Source organism: Protopterus annectens, chromosome 7.part0 (assembly GCF_019279795.1).
Source record: "Protopterus annectens isolate FY-2018-M chromosome 7.part0, PAN1.0, whole genome shotgun sequence".
Lineage (NCBI taxonomy): Eukaryota > Metazoa > Chordata > Ceratodontiformes > Protopteridae > Protopterus > Protopterus annectens.
Window position 1 is genome coordinate 276,500,646 of NC_056739.1, and position 21,496 is coordinate 276,522,141.

Consider the following 21,496-nt stretch of genomic DNA (forward strand, 5'->3'; position numbering starts at 1 on the left):
ATAGTGAGGAACATAAGCTTTAATAGGATAAGGGTGAGGGGATGGAATGTTATAGATCTATGAGGGAGGGAGCAAGAACAATCCCATTGGGATCTTAGATATATGTGAAGTGATTTTTTGAACATGTATTTGTTAGTGATAGTACGAATGGATGGAGGAAGTGAGTTCCAGAGACGGGCAAGGTTAAAAGATAGTAAGTGTTTGCCTGGGGGATGACATGGTTTGTGTACTACTAATAGGTTTTGATTGTTAGACCTTAGGACTCTGTTTGGTAGGTGCATTTTGAAGGCAGAAGACAGGGAGGGACAAAGAGAAGGGTTGAAAATGAGCTTATGAGCGAAAGTCAGCTGAATATATGTAAGCTGATTTGGTAATTCAAGCCAATTTAATTTTTGAAGAGAAGAACAATGGTGGGTAGAGGACCTGTGGCTGTTGGCGAATTTGGCTATTTTGTTATAGCAAGAAGAAAGTTGTCTTTTTAGGGAGGCCTGAAGATTAGTCAGTAATGGAGCACCATAGAGAAGGGAGGGATGAGAAAAGAGGAAGCGAGTGTAATTTTGGAGGAGCTTGTAAGGTATTGGTTCTGACGGTAGAGCATGCCTAGTTTTTGATGGGGTTTTTTTATATTTAGTAGTAGATGGGAATTGTAACTAAGTCGATTGTCAATTAGTACACCTAGTAGCTTAGTTTCAGAGACTAGTTCTAGGGGTGTGTTATTTAGGCTGGTAATTGAGAAGGAGTTGGTATTGAAGGAGGTAGCTTTGGAAGGGGTGAATACCATAAGTTTTGTTTTGGAGGCATTGAGTGCTAAGTGGTTTATTTTCATCCAATGTTCAGTTATTGAAAAGGCTTGCTGAGTAAGTTTTTGGAGCAGTGAGGGGGAGATGGCAGAGCAGATAATGGTGGAATCATCTGCATATTGGATGATGTTTGCAAAAGGGATAGATTTATGAAAGTCATTGACAAATATATTGAAGAGGAGGGGGCCCAGAATAGATCCTTGGGGAACTCCAGTGGGGGTGCTAAGGAATGGGGAAGTAGCCTTCTTCCATATATCCTGTACTTCCTCTGGTTAAACTAACTCCGTACCCTATTCCTGTATTTTTGCCTATTTAACCTCAATTTGATTGATTTAATTGATTTTTTATTAAATTCGATTAATTTTCGGATTTGATTTCATCATCTGTTATTAACTTCACTTTACTGTACTATGCAATTATGTTTACTTCTTTAGTAACATTATGTACTGTGTCATGCATTTTTTACTATAAATACTGTAATTTTACTTGGGAGCTCTTCTCCCCGGGTCTTCACTGAAGGCAGGCTTTGTTTTTGCCCATTCAGACACCACCCGGTTACCAAATGTAAATAAATAAGTCATTTATATATATATATATATATATATATATATATATATATATATACACACACACACACACACACACACACACACACACACACACACACACACACACACACACACACACACACACACACACACTCACACTGTGTGTGTGTATATAGATATATATTTATAAATATTGATATTGCTTTCCACTGAAAGGTTTCCTTCCTGTCTGAACTCTCTGAGTTGAAAACACCAGAATTACACACAGTGTCCTAGACTCGACTCACTAACACTCTGTATAGTATACAAGATCTTCCTGTATTTTTTTTCTTTACTGCTAATACATCTTTCTTTCAATATTAGTAGCCCACCCAAATTCACATGGGATTTTGTTTTCCCTATGTTTTATTTTTCTAGTTTATTTTAAGATGGTATTTTTAACATTTTGCCAACCTAATCAGTCCCTTCTGTTTTTTTTTTTATTCCAACCCATCTCCTCACCTTTTGGTGTCATCTACAGTAAGAATCAATTAAAGAAATGCATTACAAGCTCAAAAACTGGAACCTATAGGACGATAAATAATGGTTCTCCTGTAATGTGTAAATACTGGTATCTAGCAAGTGACATGTAAATGTAGAGTCTGAATGGCATACACGGGGGGGTGCTATAGAAGAAAATGTTCCATTTATCAGGTAAAAGAAAACAAGTGTGGCTCCAGTAGCTGATGGCTGTTAGATGTGTAATGAAAACTGTTACACTGAAATAATTTGGAGAATGAAAAGTGCTGTCTGATGAGCAGAAGGAAAAAGTAGCTCTTAATCAGAGGGAGTTTCGGTGAGATGCATGTAGTTTGGTGTACCATGTCGTATACATTTTGTCCAATTGTGTTTCAGTGTCCTGTCAAAAATGCCAGTTGCTGCAGCCTTTTAATTTGAAACACAATTATCTTGACAGTTGAAGGGCCTGCTGGCAGCACAGATGAGTCCTGGAGTGATCGAGGCGTGCAGTCAGAGCTCCCCAGAGCCGTACCCAGCGTGGGGGTCTTTCAACTCAACTATAGTAGGATTTTTCTTTAATTTAAGTTCTTTCATTGTTAAAGTAAATTCTAAAGCAACAGAATTAGTTGTTCATTCAAAAAATATATTCCTAAAGGCAAGGTTATACGTTTATTCAAATCTGGACATGTAGTGAAATGACTATTAATGCTTTACAATGTCAGTGTCTCTAACAATGCTAGAAAAATGTGAGGTTAGAAACATTGAAGGCTTATGCTTTTCTTCCTCATATTTTTGCTGCAACTTAGAGATGTACACAGTTTTTTTGATGCTGCACATGCCCCTGAAATCTAATGGATGCACACATAGGAAGAAAAAAAAAATAAAAACGTATATCGCAAGCCATTATATAATGAACAACTAAGTTTATTGCTATTTCAAAACATGTATTAAAACAAATATGGAAATGAGCTTCTTTATTTAAGAGGCAACTGTTTTGTGATGTGGTAATTGTTTCATACAAGTGAATTGATTTTCTTATTTATTTTCCACCTGTGAAAATAGTACAGTGCAATGCAGTGGGTCACTTTTTTAATGGTGAAGAAGGCATACTTTGTGTTCCCATAGTTTCAAGCATGTGCATGTAATGGTTGTTTGCAGAAGATTTAGAGTCCCCCTACTGGGCAAATAGGTTAAAAGATACCCTTGTATTGCTCTCTCTTTTTGGATGTATCATTAATGGGAGATCTGAATCCAACATATTAGAATCCAACAAATTATTCAAATCTGTGCACAAAGTGCAGTAAGATGGCTAGTGAGACTTGCAGCAACATTTGGTAGTCTTCTAGAATTCTTTTCTGCAGAAGCATGGTCATCTTTCTGGATGTGGACAGAAAGTGGAAGACAAAATGGTAGTCTTGTAGTTTTTGTATGACCCCCTGATGTGTTGGCAGCCAGTGAAAGTTGTTCCTCTTAAATATTTTTCTGGTATTGTTTTTACCATGGTAGAAATACTCATGCAGTTATCATATTTGTATGCACACACTGGCATACTAGTAAAACTCTATACTTTCAAAAATTGGCACAGCCGCTATGTAACATTTCATGATTTTGTTTGGCCTATTGAATTTCATTGATGGAATGGATAAGAATTTCACCATTGCCCTCCCCTGGCTTTCTGTATTATAGACTAACAGCTACAGTAATGAGCTGCAAATTAGCTTAATAATGGAAGCACTAAGATCTGAGCTTTATTTCTGTTAATGTAATCTGTGTGGATTTTGTTTTTAAGTTTAACTACATTATGCACTTCCTCGATATTGCTTGGTCATTCCTGAAGAGGAACACTTTTTTTCTAGTGTTACCAGTTGCAAAGTAATTTATTTGTGGAACAGTGAAAACAAAAAAACAAAACAAAACAAATAAACATATGGTGAATGATGCACAATATCGTAGGGTCTGTTTGCATATTCTGTGCTCTAGTGGATTGCCATGTACTCCACTTCCACTGTTATCCCAAAGACGTGCATTGAGTGAAATGGTGTTCCTGCACACTGCCAATAGAAGGGATGTGTGTATGTTTATGGGTGCACATGTGTCCACATGCACTTGCTTCCTCTGATGTTTTGGTATCCCACATAGGATTAGCTGTTTGTGCACAGAGAATTTGCTTTGGATCTCTGCAGTCCAGTACTGGATGAATGAGTGTTGTATCAAGTGGCTTTGTAGAACCAATTATTTTATTTAAAGAATTATTCAGAAGACCCAGTCAGCTGGATTTTCCATTAGAGGCATAATTATGTCTGTTTGGCAAGTGTTAAAAATGATTTGTTGTATGTGTTTGCATGTGTGGTGGGACTTTTGCCCTCAACATGAAATTATTTAGAAAAGCCCATTCAGTGCGCTGAAATCATTTACACAGTCTTTAATGAGTAATTTTTCATTGACTGACTTGCATTCTGTGCTGTGTTTGACAGACCTGTATCCACTGTGCATAGAGCTGCTCTTTTGGGACTTTCTTTAAATTGAATTCTCCAACCTCCTTTCCTCAGATGGGCACCCTGGTCTTGGTTAATGATTTCCATAATACTGAGTTCCCCCTTACTGACTTAGCACACAGGTCTGCTAATCAAAATGTGGTCATTTATGGCAGAAGTTCCAAAATCTGTGCACTGTAAAAGCAAATTACTGTTGTACAGTTGTTTCTTTTCCAACCCTGTCTACGCGGCATAACCTTCTTTGTTGCTTTGTGCAGCTGAGATTGATAAATTTTTAATTGAGTATGTTCTATGAGATTGTGGGTGTTGGGGGTGGACTTTGCAAAGGTATGCAGGAGGGCAGCTACTAGTTGCCTGAATTCCCTTGAAATAGATGTTTGGATGTAGTGCTTTGAGTGGAAGAGTTCTGTCAGCTTCTTTTCCTATGGCTATTCCCTGGATTCCAGGCTCCTTTTTAAGATTAAGTAGTTTCCATACTTCTAAAAGGATCAGTGAAGATGTTCAGAAGTATGACATGGCGAGGGCTGGATCACTGACACTAAGCACCAAGACATGAAGAAGGCTGGATGACTGACACTGAGCACTAGGAAATGATGGCACAACAGGGTAAGGGTTGGATCACTGGCACTAAGAATTAGGATGTGATGGAGCGACATGGTGGGGCTGGATCACTGACACTGAGCACTAGAATGTGATAGAGCGACAAATACATTTTCTGTTTTATCACTTACCTGGCATAGCCTCTGGCTACTGATAGTTTTTTCTTTTGCTTTGATACATTGGTGTCTAGGTCCAGCCCACTCCATTCACCCACCTTTGCTGCACTCAGGTGCACTCCCCTACCCTACCCCATTCCCACCCCCTCTTTAATTTAATTTATATCCAACCATAAGTTAGCCCCACCAGCTTTCCTAACATCTACCAATCCTATCTCAAGAACAAAACCACACCCTGTACTACTCTCACAACCATCTCAACCTCACATAATTACCTCACATAATTAACACACCCCTTTCTGCCATCCCAATTACACACTAACCAACTAACACATCCCATGCTTACATCCACTTTCGTACATCCCCTTAAGTAACTATCAAACCCCTCATCTGATAATTACAAAGAAATTTCAGAAATTGAAAAATATTAGCGTAGATCTATCCCAACTAAAACAGCAGAATTAACCACCTCTAATTTAAAGCTGAACTTTCTCATTTTTATAATAGCCTCCAGCTCAAATCCAAACTTTTCCTATTTCTGTAAAACAGTATGCATTTCCTGTTAACCATACTCATGTTATCCCTCCCCATAGCAACCATCCTTACTTCCTATCAACATTCCCTCAGCTGGAATCTAAACTCTGCCTCCTCACTCAGAATTCTCTCATATCTCAGTTACCATGTAACACATGTTTTGTCTGACAAGTAATCTGTAACTGAAGTTTAATGTTCTGTTTGTTCGTGTGTTTTATGTGGAGCTTTCCTCCCTGGGCCTCTACTGAAAATGGACATATATCCAGTTAGACTAGCCCGGTCAACAAATGTAAAATGAAATAAATAAATCTCACCAGCCATGTACAGTCACTCCATTGTAGATCTAGCCTCATTTAAATTTTACCATAACCATTCTAATGGACATGTCAGTGTACAATATAACCTATTTATTTCCAAATACCTGATGACGGTTGTTAAACTAGCATCTCAACTAATACTCAGTGGGGATATCCATCCAAATCCTGGCACCCCAAAGACTCTCCCCCATCCCCTTCAATCCCAAGCACACATCACCTGAACACCGTAAGAAAACATGCTGACCTAGTTCTTGGCATTAACATTGGAGGTATGCTGAACAAATTAGACTAACTCTACACAACACTTTCTCTGTATGCTCCCGAATCCTTACTCTTAATATTCCTTACAGAAACATGGCTCAACCCACACAACAAAGATAACAGAATACTTCCACCGGTATACAGTATAATTAGAAGAGACAGATTATCTGAGAGATGAGGTGGTGTTGCCCTTCCTTTCAAAAAACATCCTCAACGTTGACTGTATTAACATGGACATCCCTATATTTAACAATGCAGAGACTCTTTTTTTTCATCAAGGTGAGTATTAACCAAGTAAAACATCTGAACCTACTAGGTGTGTGTGTGTGTGTGTGTGTGTATATATATATATATATATATATATATATATATATATATATATATATATATATATATATATATATAGGTAGGTAGGTAGGTACTAGGCTGTTGGCCCTAGGGCCTATATAAGCCTAACCAAAAAGGTACCCTGGCTTTCGCCACCCAGGAAAATGATGTTCTTGTGCCACTGTCGAGCAGAGCCACAGAAGTGATCCCCCGGGGTGAATTTCCTATTTCCCATCCAGTCATCAAGATTTTTCTTGAAGAGTGCTAATGAGGAGCTTTGTCTGTTATAGATAGGTAGTTTGTTCCAGAGTATGGGAATTCTCTGGGACACGAATCTATCCATCCAGCATGTTCTGTTTATTGTGGTGACAAGGATTAGGTCCCTAGAGCGTGTAGCTCAGAGGGATTGGGATCTCTTTAAGTGGAGCATGTCCAACAGCTCTGGGTTTGACATAGCTTTGTATGTTAGGCAGAGATCACCTCTGAGTAGGCGATATGCGACGGAGTAAAGCTGGAGATTTTTGAGATGGTCTGCATAGGGCATTTGTTTGAGGCTGGTAATCCTCTTTGTGAGGTATTTCTGCAGCCTTTCCAGTTGTAGATGTCTTGTGAGGTACATAGGCGTTCTACTCTATAATAGGTCTAATGAGTGATGAGTAGAGGGGAACAATGACCTCTTTTTCCTGGATGAGAAACATTTTTTGATGAGGTGTGCTACATAGAAGGATTTCCTGACTACTGTGGTGATGTGATTGTCAAAGGAGAGACTACTGTCCACCTGTGTCCCAAGGTCTCTTATCACACTTTCGGTGTTAATTTACTACCACATATGTGGTAGTTCATGGGTACAGAGTTTTTACCAAAGGGGATGACAATGCACTTTTTGGCATTGAGCTTGAGGCCGTGGCTTTGACACAAGGCATCTGTCTCAGTGAGGCCCTTTTGCTGGATGTGCATATCGTTGGGAGTTTTGATTATGGCTCCTAGTTTGCAATCTGCGAACTTCATTAGCCAAAGACCTTCTGTGTTAGCCTGTACTTCAGAGAAGGAGATACCAAACAGGAGAGGACCCAGGACTAAACCTTGTGGTACTTCACTTGTCACTGGTCTGAAGTCGGATTTGGAGTCTGCTACTTTCACAGTGTGGGTTCTGTCAGTGAGGCAGTTGGCAACCCATCTTGTGACATAGGGATTTATACCTAGTTTAGTGAGTTTATCTGCAATTCCAGAGTGGGGGATGGTGTCGAAAGCCTTGGCAAGATCTAGATAGGCTGTGTGAACCACCTTACCCTCGTCTATGGCTTTGGTGACTGCTTCAAAGAAGTCTGTTAGGTTTAGGAGGCATGATCTGCCTTTTACAAACCCGAACTGGGTGGGGTCCAGAGTTTGGAGATTACCAATGTGTTTGTTTATAGGTTCCATGATGATGCGTTCCATGGCCTTGCAGACCAGGCTCGTCAGGCTAATGGGGCGGTAGTTCCCGGGGTCTGTGGTGGATCCCCCTTTGTGGAGTGTGATAACCATCTCTGTGCACCATTCAGTCGGCACAAAGCCTGAGGTGAGGCTATGATTGAATATGGTACTTTGGTGGAGTGCCAGTTCATTCTGTAGTTCATTTAGAACTCAGCCTGGGATGTTGTCAGTCCCATACTGCTGTGTTCTTGGCTTTGGAGAGTGTGTTTTTTACCTGTGCAGCAGTGATTACAGGAACTTTGCATTCTTCCGGTACAGAGATGGGCCCTTTAGGGGGTGAGAGGGAGGTAAAGTTAGCACTGAATCTATCTGCCAGGATGTTGGCAATATCAGTTAGTTCTGTATATTTAGTGCCATTGTGTTGTAACTCAGAGCAGATCTGAGTGTTGCCATTGAGATTCTTGACATAGCTATAGAATTCTTTGTGGTTGTCTTTAGAATTAGTGGCAATTTTGTTTTCGTAGCTAACTTTGGAGGATTTTATGAGTCTCAGCTTCTTACTGAGGCTGATCAGGGAGTTCGTCCAGTCATGGCATTTTGCCCTTTTTTGCAACAGTTTCTGTCTTCTGTTGTAGAGTTTGTTTATGGCAGGGGACCACCAGATTGGCTTCATTTTTTTGGAGGATAGCATCTTGGTTCTGTTAGGGATAGCACAATCCATGCACTTATGTAAGTGCTTATAAAGTGCAATTGTATAAGGATTCAGCAGTCATACCTCTATTGTCTGTCTGCATGGGTGTCGTGAAGTTTGCCACTTTTGTCTTAGAAGCGTGAAGTTGGCTTTGGAGAAATGTTTAGTTTCCCTAATGGGGGGTGGGGTCGGGATGTGGATGTCTAGGGTGATTAGCTTGTGGTCAGATCTGACGAACGAGGAATTGACCTTTGGTGTGGAACACCTGTCACCCATGTTGGTAATGACCAGGTCTATGATATTGCTGCCCCTGGTGGGGGTGCAGATAAGTTGATCCAAGGCGTTGGAATTTATGAATTCCAGAAAACGTTGAGCAAAAGAGTTGGTACATGAGTAGTTTTCCCAGTTAATGGTGCGGCAGTTGAAATCGCCCATTATTAGGGTGTTGAGTTGTACCCTAATATTTTCCAGTGTATCAAGAAATGAGGAGTGGGAATCCTGGGGCATGGTGGGGGATCTGTAGCAAGCTACAATTTGGATTGTGGTCTTGCCCAGAGTTAGTTGCACTTGGATAATCTCGGATGCATTATGCTGAGCAACTAGTCTGGAGATGTGGATATCCTTATTGAATATGGACATGCTTCCACCTGTAGTGTTTCGGTCCAGGTTAGGTGGCCGAAAGGTGTGGTATGAATTATAGCCTGGTAATGCAGGGGTGCTCTCTGGAGCCTTGAACCAGGTCTCTGACACTGCACAGATGCCGATGTTCTCCATTTTAAGGAATTTCTCGAGTGAGTGCATTTTGAGGTTTAGACTTTTAGAATTAAGTAGCATTGCCCTCAGATTTTGCTTGCTTGTACCTCTTACAGTGGTGAATTTGTCATTTGACCCTTGCCTAAAAAAGGCACTATAGGGGTGGCAAGAGCCTTAGCCAGTATCTGGAATCGCAAGGACGACAGGTGCAGGCTGTCTCTGGCAAGGCATCGTGGTCTGTCGATCATGTCATCCCAGGCAGACAGACACTAGATCCCCTTAGAATGACACCAGAAGCTTAGCCAATTGTTGAAGTCAATAATTTTGCCCTTGTACTGCGGTATCGTTCTGGGCGATGGCAGGATGCTACTCAGGGCTAGGGTCATACCTGTCTGGGCTACAAGATCGAAGAGCTCTTTCATGTCTCTCTTCATGTAGTCCAGGGAGGTACGTCTCAGGTTGTTCACACCAACATGGACAATGGCACAGTCATGTTTGTACTTGTTGTGGAGTGACCTGCGTGTGTGGGTTATCTGACTGATCCTGGCACCCAACAGGCAGCTGACAGTAACCTTCTCCTTGTTTGTCCTGGTGAGTGGGACATCAGTGTGCCTGACTATAGAGTCACCTATTACTAGTGTGTTGGGTACGTTGTTTTGCCTTATGGGCTGTGGTTGAATGGCACACTGAGTCTGTGGGCTATGTGTCATTTGGGTTGTGTTGGGCGGTGGAGGTTGCTTGCGTTTCTGCTTTGGAGGTCTGTGTTGCTTGAGCAAATTATTATTGAGAGCCTCCGCGAACGGTTTTGTGTTTCTATGTGTGGATTTTGGTGGTGTAGATTTTGAGGGACTATGTGATGAGTGTGGTGTGGTGCAAGTATTTACCTTCTCCTCTTGACTGTCTAGTCCAGTCTTGGTTGAAGAGAGCTTTGCTTCCAGTTTGGCTATATAAGTGCATCTCTCAAAGGTTGTAGTGTTGGGTGGTAGAAGGAGAGGGTTGTCTGTGTACGTGAGGCAATTGCTGCATTGCCCCAAGATGCCCAGATTCATCAAGTAGACTGGAGAAAACATCGGGAGCTGACCCTTAGACATGCCTGGATAGGTGCTTATGTATTAAGTACTAAAAACTGTTTTCCTCTAGATAAGTGAGGAAAGTTGAGTGCTGTAGTAATTAGTAGCTTATTTAGTGCTTATGAGTTCTGAGCAGATTCTGAGCTCAAAGAAACAGATGTGAGTGCTAAAACTAAAAAAACTGAGTAGTTCTAAAGGAAAATTTGAAGAGCAGATTTTATGGCGTAGGGCATAGTTTAACCCTAACTAAGCGGTGATGCATAAAGTTTATTTATTTTTTTTAACAGTAGCAAATGAGCAAACTGATTTAAACACATTAACCAGTTGACCAATAAGAACTAAAAACTGAGCCCCGTTCCAGCAGTCTTTTATCAGACAAGTTCTAACTGAACACTCCTGCCACTAGGATGCAGGGGTACCTTCTCCAAAAAAGATGGCCTGGATTAGTGCTTAAGTCATACAAACAAAGCTAGATTCAGCAGGTCTGAATCAAGTCTGTACTACAGCAAACAAGGTGTACCAATTTCAGAAAGAAACAGTTAAAATAAGCAGGCACAATAAGCTTCTAACCAGAAACTCCCATCTCAGAACGGCAGAATCTACCCCGTTTTCCCACAAGAGTGCAGCCCACACCTTCTTCATATAAAACAACTGGTCTGAGGCCCAAGTGTGTAAACCAAAGGCTTAGAATAACAGTTACAATTTAATCAGGTTACTAACAAGCAGTAATAAATGCACCAGAATAAATACAAATAAGTAAAATGAAGAAGAAAATAGCTGTACGGGTCGTATACCTCCAATAACCAGGAATATGTAAAAACAAAGGAGATGTGTGGCTGAAAGTGGATGCAATTCAGTTATAATACCAAGGTGTTTAGTCCAAACATCCAAAATAATCCTCAGATAATGCAATAAAATCCAAATAGGTATTTATTAAAACAGAACAAAAACTTCACAACTGGGTAGCATCATGATGATCGATGGCAAGCGCTTTCACCTAGAAGGCTTCCTCAGGCCGTTAACATTCAAATAAAATACCAGTACTTATAGGCTTTAATCATGACATCACATCCTCTTAAAAACTTTGTGTTTTCAATTAATGCACATAAATATGTACCATGCATTTCTAATATGAAGTCTCACGACTTGTAAGTACAATTATATAAATTAAAATTTAAAATTCACCCATATTATAAATGTTAAAAAACTACTAATTCATTATTTTATTATATAGGCTTGCTAAGTCTCTTCCCTTTTAAGATAGGTTTAATAGGTACCCTATCATTTAGGCCAGGTGGACAATCAGCTCCGAGTCTGATAATCCACTTGGCCTCGTTCTGTTCAGTTTTATTCCATGTATCACCTCTACGAATAGTAGGATAATAAACCTGAATAACTAAAAATTTAAACTGATGTTCGGTTGAAGTATCAAGTGCATGTTTCGAGAGTGCATTCTTGACAGCTCTAATTCTTATATTATATAAATGCTCCCTAATTCTGTCCCTTAGCCGCCTGTCGGTTTTGCCTACATAGTACGCAGGACAAAAAACGCAGGTGGCCAGATAGACTACATGTTGTGAGTTACAATCAGCCGAACAAGAAAAATTATAATAATAATTTGTGACAGGATGTATAAAGCTGGCACTTGTATCAATAAAATCACAAAAATTACATTTCTTATACGGCATGGTGTTAAATTCATGCTTGTAATTGATGTAAGATCTGGATTCAAACCATCCAGAATTACATAACATTCTATACAGATTCATTCTGTTCTTATATACAAAATTAGGAGTATCACCCACCACCTTTGATATGTTAGGATCTACCTTCAGAATATTCCAATGCTTAAAATAAACATCCTTAATTTGACTAACGTCCTGGGTATAATAAAAGTAGGCTTTAGTTCTATGGTCACTAAACGCCACATGTCTATTCTCATTATATGTCTGTGGATCCTGTTCTCTTCTAGTGTAGTATGGCAAAGCTCTGTTATCTCTAAGTTGATCTACAGATGAAATATTCTCTTCAGTTTCATCTAGATAATGTGATCTCTCTTTCAGATGTTCACTAAGTTTCTGAATTTCCTTCCTATAACCAGCTTCAGTAGGATTCATGCGGGACGCCCTCATGGCTTGTCCTTTAATAATATTTTTGAATATATAATGAGGATGCATACTGGTTCTTTGCAAAAGGGCATTCCTATAACAAGTTTTCCTATGTACCCCCGTGTTTAACAATCCATTGGGTAGCCTTTCTATAAATACATCCAAATATGAAATAAGATTTCTAGAGGCTGACATGGTAAATTTTAAATAATTGGTAAGGGAATGCATATGCTGCTAGAAATCACATAACTCATGATATCCAGAGCTCCATATCAAAAACAAATCGTCCACAAATCGGACGTAGAATTTGACATGTGACTTGTAACTTTCTAATTTAAACAACTGTTGATTCTCCCAATCAGCCATGACTAGGTTGGCGTAGCTATTGGCACAGGATGTGCCCATAGCCACGCCATCCCTCTGAATGTATACCTGATTGTCAAATGTAAAGATATTATGATACAAAACAATTTCCATAAGTTTACACAAAGTATCAACTTGATTGAGCTAACATACATCTACGAATACCTTCTATACCTTGTGAATTAGGTATTGTGGTAAATAAAGATTGTACATCAAGAGTAACTAACCAAAAATCGCTACTAATAGGTACATCTTTCATTACCTCATATAACATAATGAGAAATTGTTTAGTGTCTCTTAATAACTTTGTGTAGTTAGAAGAAAAAACAACCTTAATACTAAGGGAAGTTCTGATAGCCCCCAAGAAATGGTTCCTTTCCCTATTTTCCGAGAATCGAAAAGGAGGGCGGGACCGCTCTATGAGCAGAGGGAGGCAAAAAAGAAGGTTAAACGAAGAGGAAAATACAGGCCCGACTTTAAAGAAAATATGGGAGAAAACAGTGAATCATTAATATGGAATACATCACACCGGGTTTTAACAAACAATGAAATTCTATTATTGGAAAAAGGGCTTTCATTTATACCCTCAAATAAAAGCGAAATAACAGATTCTATTTTAGATTTAAAACTATTTACTAGGACTATACAACTAAAACTAGATTTTAGTAGAACATCTACCTCCCATGTTGTTCATCCATTTAGGAAACCGAGTACTTTTATTCCTAATAACCATCCATTAATAGAAGCTTTTTCTAAATTGGTCGAAGAGGATTTACACAAGGTATATAACAGTAACAGAGATAAGAAATGGTATGTCAATTTAAATTATGGGATGAGATTGGCTCTAAGGGACTTAAGAAATGATACCAGTATAGTAATCAGACCTGCCGATAAAGGAGGTTTAACTGTAATCATGGATACTCAACAGTACATATCGAATATGAATGATATGTTGAGTGATACACAGTTTTATCAAAAAATTAGACAGAAACAAGTAGTTAAAATTATTAATGAAACATCTAAACTCCTACATGATTATCATGGAGAGGGCAGGATAGATGACTGTCTACTTAATTTTTGTATAGTAGATGAACCCCTGATACCATGTATACAGGGTGCTCCGAAAGTCCATAAGGATCCCAACTGCCCGCCCATGCGACCTATAGTGGCTGGGCGGGGTTGGGTTACTGAACCTATCTCTTTGTATTTGGAATCGAAATTGCGACCCATAGTAGAAAAGTATGCGTACATATTAAGAGACACTAAACAATTCCTCATTATGTTATATGAGGTAATGAAAGATGTACCTATTAGTAGTGATTTTTGGTTAGTTACTCTTGATGTACAATCTTTGTTTACCACAATACCTAATTCACAAGGTATAGAAGGTATTCGTAGATGTATGTTAACTCAACAAAACATGACTAATTATCAAGTTGATACTTTGTGTAAACTTATGGAATTGTTTTGTATCATAATATCTTTACATTTGACAATCAGGTATACATTCAGAGGGATGGCGTGGCTATGGGCACATCCTGTGCCAATAGCTATGCCAACCTAGTCATGGCTGATTGGGAGAATCAACAGTTGTTTAAATTAGAAAGTTACAAGTCACATGTCAAATTCTACGTCCGATTTGTGGATGATTTGTTTTTGATATGTAGCTCTGGATATCATGAGTTATGTGATTTCTTGCAGCATATGCATTCCCTTACCAATTATTTAAAATTTACCATGTCAGCCTCTAGAAATCTTATTTCATATTTGGATGTATTTATAGAAAGGCTACCCAATGGATTGTTAAACACGGGGGTACATAGGAAAACTTGTTATAGGAATGCCCTTTTGCACAGAACCAGTATGCATCTTAATTATATATTCAAAAATATTATTAAAGGACAAGCCATGAGGGCGTCCCGCATGAATCCTTCTGAAGCTGGTTATAGGAAGGAAATTCAGAAACTTAGTGAACATCTGAAAGAGAGATCATATTATCTAGATGAAATTGAAGAGAATATTTCATCTGTAGATCAACTTAGAGATAACAGAGCTTTGCCATACTACACTAGAAGAGAACAGGATCCACAGATATATAATGAGAATAGACACGTGGCGTTTAGTGACCATAGAACTAAAGCCTGCATTTATTATACCCGGGAGACGTTAGTCAAATTAAGGATGTTTATTTTAAGCATTGGAATATTCTGAAGGTAGATCCTAACATATCAAAGGTGGCGGGTGATACTCCTAATTTTGTATATAAGAACAGAATGAATCTGTATAGAATGTTATGTAATTCTGGACGGTTTGAATCCAGATCTTACATCAATTACAAGCATGAATTTAACACCATGCCGTATAAGAAATGTAATTTTTGTGATTTTATTGATACAAGTGCCAGCTTTATACATCCTGTCACAAATTATTATTATAATTTTTCTTGTTCGGCTGATTGTAACTCACAACATGTAGTCTGTCTGGCCACCTGCAGTTTTTGTCCTGCATACTATGTAGGCAAAACCGACAGGCGGCTAAGGGACAGAATTAGGAAACATTTATATAATATAAAAATTAGATCTGTCAAGAATGCACTCTCGAAACATGTACTTGATACTTCAACCGAACATCAGTTTAAATTTTTAGTTATTCAGGTTTATCATCCTACTATTCGTAGAGGTGATACATGGAATAAAACTGAACAGAACGAGGCCAAGTGGGTTATCAGACTCAGAGCTGATTGTACACCTGGCCTAAATGATAGGGTACCTATTAAACCTATCTTAAAAGGGAAGAGACTTAGCAAGCCTATATAATAAACTAAAGAAACACCGGCACACCAAACTGTCGAAAACAAAAGCCGGGAGGTAGCAGCAAGCAGTATCACCAAACAGTAAAATAAATCCACCAAAATGTTCTTGTCTGAACGCGAATTTATTAAACAAAATAAAAGCGTTTTCGCTGCTATATAACCAAAGCAGCTTCTTCAGAAACAAGTTAAGAAATGTTAGCACCAACTTAGACATTTAAAACTTTAAAGGAGGTGTGTCAACAGACATCACTTCCTGTGCTAGCGCTCCACATTATATTAAACGATTTCTCATGACATAAAATACAAGTTGCATCAAATAGTACAATTATTAACATCATTCAAACAATTATATTAACTGTAAACCTATATATATAAAAATATATATATATATAAAAATATATATGTGTATAAAAAATGTATATCCTAATAAAATAAATTAAAACTGGTATTATTTATTAAATACTGATGTTATTTATTAAATACTCTCCAACCTACCAGAGGGCAATATTGTACTAAAAAATTAGACTTCAAATCTACCTAACAGGTATTATTTAATATAACTTCTCATTTTTAATACTACTGAGATATTACAGTTATCGTTTAACCCAGGGCTATGGAAGGCATTAAGTTTGATTTGCCATTCCAGTTCACGAAGTTCTAACAGTAGGGAGAGAGGGCCTCCTCTAATACTCATGGGAATATGGTCTATTCCCATGAAAGAAAACTTGTGGTCTGGAAAATTAAACACATGTTTGACTTCGTGAACTGGAATGGCAAATCAAACTTAATGCCTTCCATAGCCCTGGGTTAAACGATAACTGTAATATCTCAGTAGTATTAAAAATGAGAAGTTATATTAAATAATACCTGTTAGGTAGATTTGAAGTCTAATTTTTTAGTACAATATTGCCCTCTGGTAGGTTGGAGAGTATTTAATAAATAACATCAGTATTTAATAAATAATATCAGTTTTAATTTATTTTATTAGGATATACATTTTTATACATATATATATTTTTATATATATATATTTTTATATATATAGGTTTACAGTTAATATAATTGTTTGAATGATGTTAATAATTGTACTATTTGATGCAACTTGTATTTTATGTCATGAGAAATCGTTTAATATAATGTGGAACGCTAGCACAGGAAGTGATGTCTGTTGACACACCTCCTTTAAAGTTTTAAATGTCTAAGTTGGCGCTAACATTTCTTAACTTGTTTCTGAAGAAGCTGCTTTGGTTATATAGCAGCGAAAACGCTTTTATTTTGTTTAATAAATTCGCGTTCAGACAAGAACATTTTGGTGGATTTATTTTACTGTTTGGTGATACTGCTTGCTGCTACCTCCCGGCTTTTGTTTTCGACAAGCCTATATAATAAACTAATGAATTAGTAGTTTTTTAACATTTATAATATGGGTGAATTTTAAATTTTAATTTATATAATTGTACTTACAAGTCGTGAGACTTCATATTAGAAATGTATGGTACATATTTATGTGCATTAATTGAAAACACAAAGTTTTTAAGAGGATGTGATGTCATGATTAAAGCCTATAAGTACTGGTATTTTATTTGAATGTTAACGGCCTGAGGAAGCCTTCTAGGTGAAAGCGCTTGCCATCGATCATCATGATGCTACCCAGTTGTGAAGTTTTTGTTCTGTTTTAATAAATACCTATTTGGATTTTATCGTATTATCTGAGGATTATTTCGGATGTTTGGACTAAACACCTTGGTCTTATAACTGAATTGCATCCACTTTCAGCCTATACATCTCCTTTGTTTTTACAAATACAAATAAGTACTTTTAAGAACAGGCAGCAAAAGCAAAATAAAGTAGGAAGAAACACAAATACAGTAAATGCAGATGAATAAAGTGCAATGATTTTTTTTTATATATATATAACAATAGAAAATGAGCTAACTGATTTAAACAAATTACCCGTTTAACCAGTAAAAAGCTCAAAACTGAGCCTTGTTCCAGCAGTTTTAATCAGACAAGTTCTAACTGCACACTCCTGCCACTAGGGTGCAGGGGAACCTTCTCCAAAAAAGATGACCTGGATCAGTGCTCAAGTTATACAAACAAAGCTAGATTCAGCAGGCCTGATTCTAGTCTATACTACTACAAACAAGGTGCACCAATTTCAGAAAGAAATGGTTCAAATAAGCAGGCACAATAAGCCTTTAACCAGAAATTCCCAGCACAGAAGGGCAGAATCTAGCCTCTCTTCCCACAAGAGTGCTAACCACAAACCTTCTTAATGTAAAATAACTGGCCTGAAGCCCAAGTGCTTAAAGCAGAACTAATACACATTTAGAATAACAGACACTGAGCCTTCAATCAGCAATTCCCATCTTAGAAGGATGTAAGCTACCTGTTCTGCCACAACAGTGCAGACCACAAACCTTCTTAATGTAAAATAACTGATCTGAAGCCCAGGTGCTTAAACCAAAAGGCTTAGAATAACAGTTACAGTTTAGTCAGGCTACTACCAAGCAGTAATAAATGCAGCAGAGTAAGGACAATTGAGTACTTTCAAGAAGAGGCAAAAGCAAATAATGTAATAAAGTAGGAAGAAACACAAATACAGTAAGAACAGATGAATAAAGTGCAATTTTTTTTCTCTGTATTTGGTAAAATGAGCTAATGATACTAGACTGGGAGGAGTGTCACAGATCAAATATACAGCAGGGGCGGGCAATTGCAAAGCCACCAAGTATAAGAAGAAGATACCAATAGGAAGAGAGGGTGGGAACACACAAGTTGTTAGACCACTATTTAACACAGCAGGAATAAGGGTAGGAGAAAAAACAGCAATTTCAGCATAGATCAGAAGCCAGCAAATATATATCTAAATCAATCAAGCAAAAAGAATAATGAGGATAATATAGAAGTTTGAAAAGAAGTGCCAGAAAAATATACTTATTACTTTATATTTCGAATTGTTTCAGTAGCACTTTCTCAGAACACAAGGAGCTTCAAGCAATGAATGTGTATGTAATATATACACACACCTCCTAGGGACAGTACTGGCATACAGGAATCCGTACTCCACCGTACAGCCCCCCCCCCCCCTCAGGAAACAATATTTCTAGGGGACTTTAATATAAACTCGTCCTCCCTTTACTCAGCCCTTCCATCTATTGTTTCAGGCAGCTAATACAAACTCCCACCCATATAGATAAATCTACAAATACTAGACTGGATACTTACTAACCATCCATCCGCAGCACAATTCGGTATGCTACCCAACACTCTTAAGTGACCACCTCCCCACCTTTGTACTAAGACAACTTATTAAACCCCAAAAAACGTCCTACCAACAAATACGCAGCTCTAAAAACTTCAAATCAGACAACTTCATAACAGCCTTAAACTACTGCATCTGGTCTCCACTTACCTGCCTTCTATTGGACATGGCAGTAGACCACTTTAACTCTACCTTTCTAGATGTACTTAATCGGCTAGCCCCTCCTAGAACAATTAGAGTTAAATCCAGCTATGCCCCCCCTGACTCCCCAAAACTACCCATCTGCTTCTAAAAGAAAGAGAGAAGGCCTGGGACACCTGTCATAATAATAAAACTAACTCAGAGACAAATATTCCTTGAACTGAGAAATAAAGTTAAAAGACAAATAAGGAATGATAAAAAAGCCACTGCAGTGACATCCAAACTAAACACAAATGAAACCCACAGAAGTTCTGTGCAGCTATTAACAAAAGTCTTCAACTGGGTAAAACTAGTACCTCACCCCCAAACATAATTGGTACCACTAACAGCAATAGCTACCTAATTCAGTTCTTAAATTGATTACTTCTTCCACCACTAGTCTCCCAAATCTATGTAATCTCCTGAACAACCAAAAACCTCTTTTCCACTCACACCAGTCCCGATCTGTCTCATCTATAAACACCCGTCCAAACTAATACCTACTTCCCTCGCAGCAGATAAACTTTTAGCTGAATATTTGCAGATCTCAGTCAAAGCCATCGCCAACCCTGTTTCCGTATTAACAGATCCATAGCTGATCAGTCAGTACTTTTCCTCTGGAAAATCTCTTGCATAGTTTCGTTACATAAAGGTAGTTCATCAACTGAATTTTCCAACTACCAACCAATAACCATATTATCTGCTTTGTCAAAAATATTGGAAAAATGTGTACACTCTCAGTTACTAAACAGTCTTTTGTACAACACCCTTTTTGCCAAAACACAACAGATCTTCCACCCATGCCATAGCACTACCACCATTCCTGTCAGTTTTACAAAAGCTGTCGATCAACAATTGAACCTGGTTAATCTAGTCTCAACTGTATTTCTAGACCTGTCTAAAGCATTTGATATGGTCTCTCATAACAAACTCCTGACTGCCCTCTCAGAACTCAAGCTAGTTAAATCCACCCTGCTCTGGTTTAAAGACTATCTGACCAACCACCAGCAAGCCGTTAAATGAGTGGAACTCCCTATCTCCCCTCCTCCCAGTTACCCTAGGCATACCACAGGGATCTATGCTTGGAACCCTGCTTTTCACTATTTTTACAAAAACCTACACACAGCCACCCATCAAGCAAATTTGGTCCAATATGCCAATGATGCCACACTAATCTGCTTAGCTCTCTCTCTCCAAATTCTTCCAGACAAAACCCTGAAAGCCTTCACCACTATAGAAACCTAGCTGTCAAACTCTCAACTTATTCTAAATCCCCCAAAAAAACAACTCATGCTTTTCTATCCCTCCAAAGCTACAGAACCCACTTCCTCTTTTTAAAATATCATCTGCAGACAACACCCCCATCACTCCAGTGCCACAAACCAAACTACTAGGGGCAATCATCGACCAATATCTTAAATTCGATTAACATATAGCTCAAACCATCACTAAAGTTCATAAAAAACTTGGTACCCTTTATTGTTGCAAAAACTACCTGACCACAGACAGTAAAGCCATCATAGCTAGAACACACCTGTTCTCCACATTACTGTATTTATCCCCTGAACTAACCAACCTAAACAAAGATGATTTGAACAAATTAACCACTTGCTATAAAAGGTAGCAAAATTCGCTACCAACGCCTCCTACTGATCCCATCACTGTCAATCCCTTAAGCAATTTGTTTGGCTAGAATTACCCAACTTATTAAATTTTAACCAACTTGGTGCTGTGGTAGCATTGTTGCCTCACAGTTAGACGTTGCCCGTTCGATTCTCAGTTAGAGCGTCTTCTGTGGCGACATGCGTGAATGGGCGTTCCTTCATTGAAGGTTGTGCATTAGGCCCAGCAAGCCAGCACGTAAAACTCTGCTGGCAATCATTAGGGGACCAGAGTTCCGCTGTGGCGACCCCTAACCGGAAAAAGCCGAAAGACAACATGGCACATCAAATAGTCTACCATCCCAATAAAACACCAGCTGTAACAGGTCTACTCAACCGTAACAACTTCTTTAAATATACATATATTGTACTTGGTTTTTGAAAATATTGTTTTGTTAACTCTTTAACAACTCTTGAAATGTTAAGAATTATAATATGTTGCTGTTACTACAAAACTTTTTATAAAAGCTACTTTTCCTTTTTCTCTATATATAATATCTAAGGGTACAATTAATGTAATATTTTAAGAAGTCTGAAATGAATATGCAGTCTATAAATAATAAAAGGAGCGGGATGGGCGCAATCTGTTAGCTGATGACTGTTCGCATTTGGAGCAGTATGGGTATTATTGAAATCCCTCTGATATATATCTACTCCTTGTTGTTAAAAATAATAGTTTCTTTT

At 38.3% G+C, this 21,496-nt stretch overlaps 1 protein-coding gene across 3 annotated transcripts in view; it reads left to right on the forward strand.

Moving 5' to 3' along the window:
- LOC122806392 (forkhead box protein P4-like) overlaps positions 1-21,496 on the forward strand; it is a 1,692,547-nt gene that overhangs the window by 1,632,701 nt on the left and 38,350 nt on the right. For 2 of the 3 annotated variants that reach the window (XM_044076752.1, XM_044076753.1), the window contains exon 16: positions 2,304-2,408. The exons of the other annotated variant lie outside the window; for it this stretch is intronic. In XM_044076752.1, the coding sequence (XP_043932687.1) occupies positions 2,304-2,408 (105 nt within the window). The remainder of the gene's footprint in view (positions 1-2,303; positions 2,409-21,496) is intronic. 3 annotated transcript variants of the gene reach the window in all.